The sequence below is a fragment of the Belonocnema kinseyi genome, chromosome 4, assembly GCF_010883055.1.
Source record: "Belonocnema kinseyi isolate 2016_QV_RU_SX_M_011 chromosome 4, B_treatae_v1, whole genome shotgun sequence".
NCBI classification, from domain to species: Eukaryota; Metazoa; Arthropoda; class Insecta; order Hymenoptera; family Cynipidae; genus Belonocnema; species Belonocnema kinseyi.
The window spans coordinates 108094339-108097740 of record NC_046660.1 but is presented as its reverse complement, the minus strand read 5'-3'; the positions used below and the strand labels follow the sequence as shown (position 1 = coordinate 108097740).

The following is a 3402-nucleotide window of genomic DNA, read 5'->3' as shown; positions in this document are numbered from 1 at the left end:
GGTGCCAAGCTTTCACTTGCTAATGGCCTAAAAAGCATCCCTGCGTGTCAACAGTATGCTAGAACACTTGCGGGAAAAATGCAGAAGGCGGTTGTCCTTGGGCCGCTCCGTGTTCTTAAGGTGCACGAGGCTTTTGCTGGATCGTCGTATGGATTCCTTTTCAGACTGTAACCACCTATCTCACGGTTGTGAGACGTGGTTGGTGCTGAAATTTTACCGCGATTTCGCTAGAAGCGGGTGCAATTTTTCAGATTAGCACCCGCTCCCGGCGAAATCCTGAGGTTGTCCTTATGACAAATTTTTAATTATATATATATATTTATTTATTTATTTAGAGTCAGCTGTATCAATTATAATGATTTAAACTTTATTTTAAAATATATTTGATGGAATATGATATTTTTTATGAATATGCCAGTGAAATTCTGTTCGTCTAATTTTGTTTGCCAATGCGAAACGTAATCTGGCTTGGAACTGTCGTCTTAACATCTAAAAACCGAAAGAACAATTTTCCTATCACTTGGAAGTATAATTATATTTTTATAAAAACGTTAGAATATATAATAATTAAGAAATTGGAAAATACATACTAGAACTTGATTAGACGAATAGTCTAAAAAAGTCCGTAGAAATCGCAGACCAGAAAAATAAAAATAAAAACTAAGTAATATTAAAGAACTATATATAGACAAAATATAGAATGAAAATTATAATTAATAATTTTAGAATTAGTGGAAAATATATGAAACCGTAATATAAATTACTCATCGACTTATATTTGTGGTATTTATTAAAACAACCAAGTTTTGCAAAGTTATAAATGTAAAAATGTTTTAATTAGCAATTTACTCTTGGAAAACTATATCGATGGATGCTTTCTACGGGGAGCGGTGGGTAGAGGGGAAGTGACTTTTTTCGCCGGACGCGCCGTCTATATTTATGGCGGGCAACTAAGCCCGCACCGCATCTACGTTTATGATATCTTTGCCCGTAACAAGTTGGGGATCCACCAAAAATACAATCTTTATAAAAAAAAATTGCCCGTGATTTTCGTTTATTCAAAAGCCGTTCACTACACAAATGGGCACAAGTATAGCAAATTTGAGCTATCTTTTTTTTTAATATAAATTTTGCGGTTTTAGCTTCCGGGATATAATAGATTCCTAGAGCAGTATTTAGAGTTATAACATTTTTAATGCAGAAAAATAAAACTTTTTACCATTTTTTTAAATCTGATTCACTAACAGTCTGTACTCATAAAACATTTTTCTGTGCAAATTCCTGTTTTCAAGATTCGGCCAAGATTTGTTTCTTTCGTACGATATGTTTGGACTAATCAAGAAATGGTGCAGAAATAGTAAAATATTTATAATAAAGTAAAATTTACATTTGCTCAATCTTAACGTGTTCAAAACGGGCGATGGTCAATTCCGCCGTAAGTACCTGTGTACTAACGTCAGCGGGAGTCCTTTGTATCTAAAAAGGACAAAAATGCGGTATATAATTTTGTTTTGTTTAATTTAGCACTTGGAAATTCACAACAACAAAAATATTCGACTTTTTCCAATTATAAGGATTCCAACGATATATTCTTTGACTGCCAAAGTAAAAAATTACATAATGAATGTTCCGGTTTATGTGAAATTGATGAGAAACTTGTTAGTATTTTTTACTAAAAATCTAATGCAGTAGCTTCAATGTATTGGGGCAATATTTTGCTTAACATAGAAATCCCGTAAGCTAAAATTTGACCAGATTTGCAAACTTATTAAATAACGTCATAAATTTGGTTTCTTTTTCAAACATTCGCATTTCTCAAAATTATACTTAAATAATTCTGCACTTCCAGTTCAAGAGTATGAACAGTGTGTAAGTATGAATATTATCTTAACACATGAAAAGCAGAATATAAAGGAATTGTATGAAGTCAAATTCACAAGTGTCGTTTTCAACGGTATCTTCAGAAACGTTTACCAGGGACCAACAGAGAAAATTGAATTTGCTTTATTGTCGAAAAATTTATTCTTTACTTACTCTAATCTAATCAAATGCAAATGCTGTTATTTTGGAACTCGATGTTTTCCCAGAAATTTGTGAAAATTCTATAAAATTCAAAAAAATTGCTTAAAAATCGTCCAGACTGTATTTTGAAAATTTTGTAAAATAGTTTTTAAATTAATTATTCAAATTTCTTTAGTTTTCCTGGGAATTTTGACAACAATTTTTTATTTCTTTCAAATCTATGGAAATTTTCTAGACTTTGTGTTCAAAACCTTCAAAAATCTACATTTTGTTTCCAATGCTTTTAATTGTTTTCAAATCTTTTTAAAACTTCTAAATATATCTTGATCTTACCTGATTTGTTTAATTCCTTTGTTTGAAAATTTAACTATTAGGTTAAAAATTCCTAAATTTTAAATTATTTTGTCAATATTCATGTATTTTGTTAAAAATTAATCTACTTTTTATGTGTTAGAATAGTAATTTTAATTAACTTTTACAAACCAATTGATGAAAAAAACCTAGTCTGGTCCCAGGTATTATGGATGAATTTATGATTACCCTCACGGAAAAAAATAATCCACAGGAAAGTCACCAACTTGTAGCTAGGTCCCGGATGCGAGAAAAAATCGTAAGATTATCATATATTTTCATTAATAATGTACAAATTTTAATAAATAATTCACGAACTCGAAGTGAAAATTTAAAAACGGGTCACCACTTTTTTTCGTAGGTTAGTGATAATAATTTAACAAGTATTTCGAGAGTAGTACGTAAGGTCTTACAAGATTTTGAATCAATGTTTTATATTTGTCGTTTTCGATTATTCACTTCTCATGAACGCAGAGGATTAAGTTTCTCGGTCGCAAAGAATCTGGGAACTCTTACAGCGGAGTGCGTGATTGAAATAGTGCATTTGTGTATCAGATGTTCAAGCGTGTATTGTGTTACGTTGTGTGTTGTCTTGAGTGGCATGCTCCCGGCAGAAATTCCGATATGCTAGATTTATCGAAAACAATTGGAATGAGTAAGTACTTATTCACATTAAATACATACTCATTTTTAAATATATATATATATATATATATTTCTTTCGTTTTAATAAATATATCTGAAATTTCTTCGAGTTGAGGTTACGTATATCTTCCCAACGTGCGCTTATTATGTGTTGTAGGAGAAAAAGCTAGATGATTAATTTTTACTTGTCATATCGAACCGGCATTCTCATTTCAGAGAGGTTATGTCATGCATGCGATTTTCTGTTGAAAAGAAAATCGTTTACTTGTTTATACCGGTAACGTGCTAAATTGTGGGTCCGGATGCAATAAGGGCACATAAAATTTTTTCGTGCGAAAACGAAGTCCCCTGGAGGCTTTAGAAAAAATTTTCGAATTTTAATTT

At 31.2% G+C, this 3402-nt stretch overlaps 1 protein-coding gene across 3 annotated transcripts in view; it reads left to right on the top strand.

The window, feature by feature from the left end:
- The window catches only part of LOC117171407 (facilitated trehalose transporter Tret1-like), a 58863-nt gene that overhangs the window by 40226 nt on the left and 15235 nt on the right, over window positions 1-3402 (top strand). The window contains exon 1 of one of the 3 annotated variants that reach the window (XM_033358691.1): window positions 2954-3028. The exons of 1 other annotated variant lie outside the window; for it this stretch is intronic. Coding sequence is in view for 1 of the 2 variants with exons in the window: in XM_033358689.1 (XP_033214580.1) it covers window positions 2998-3028 (31 nt within the window). In the remaining variant the exon portion in view is untranslated. Of the gene's footprint in view, window positions 1-2953; window positions 3029-3402 lie in introns of those variants that run through there. One more of the 3 variants, XM_033358689.1, reaches the window with a different exon arrangement.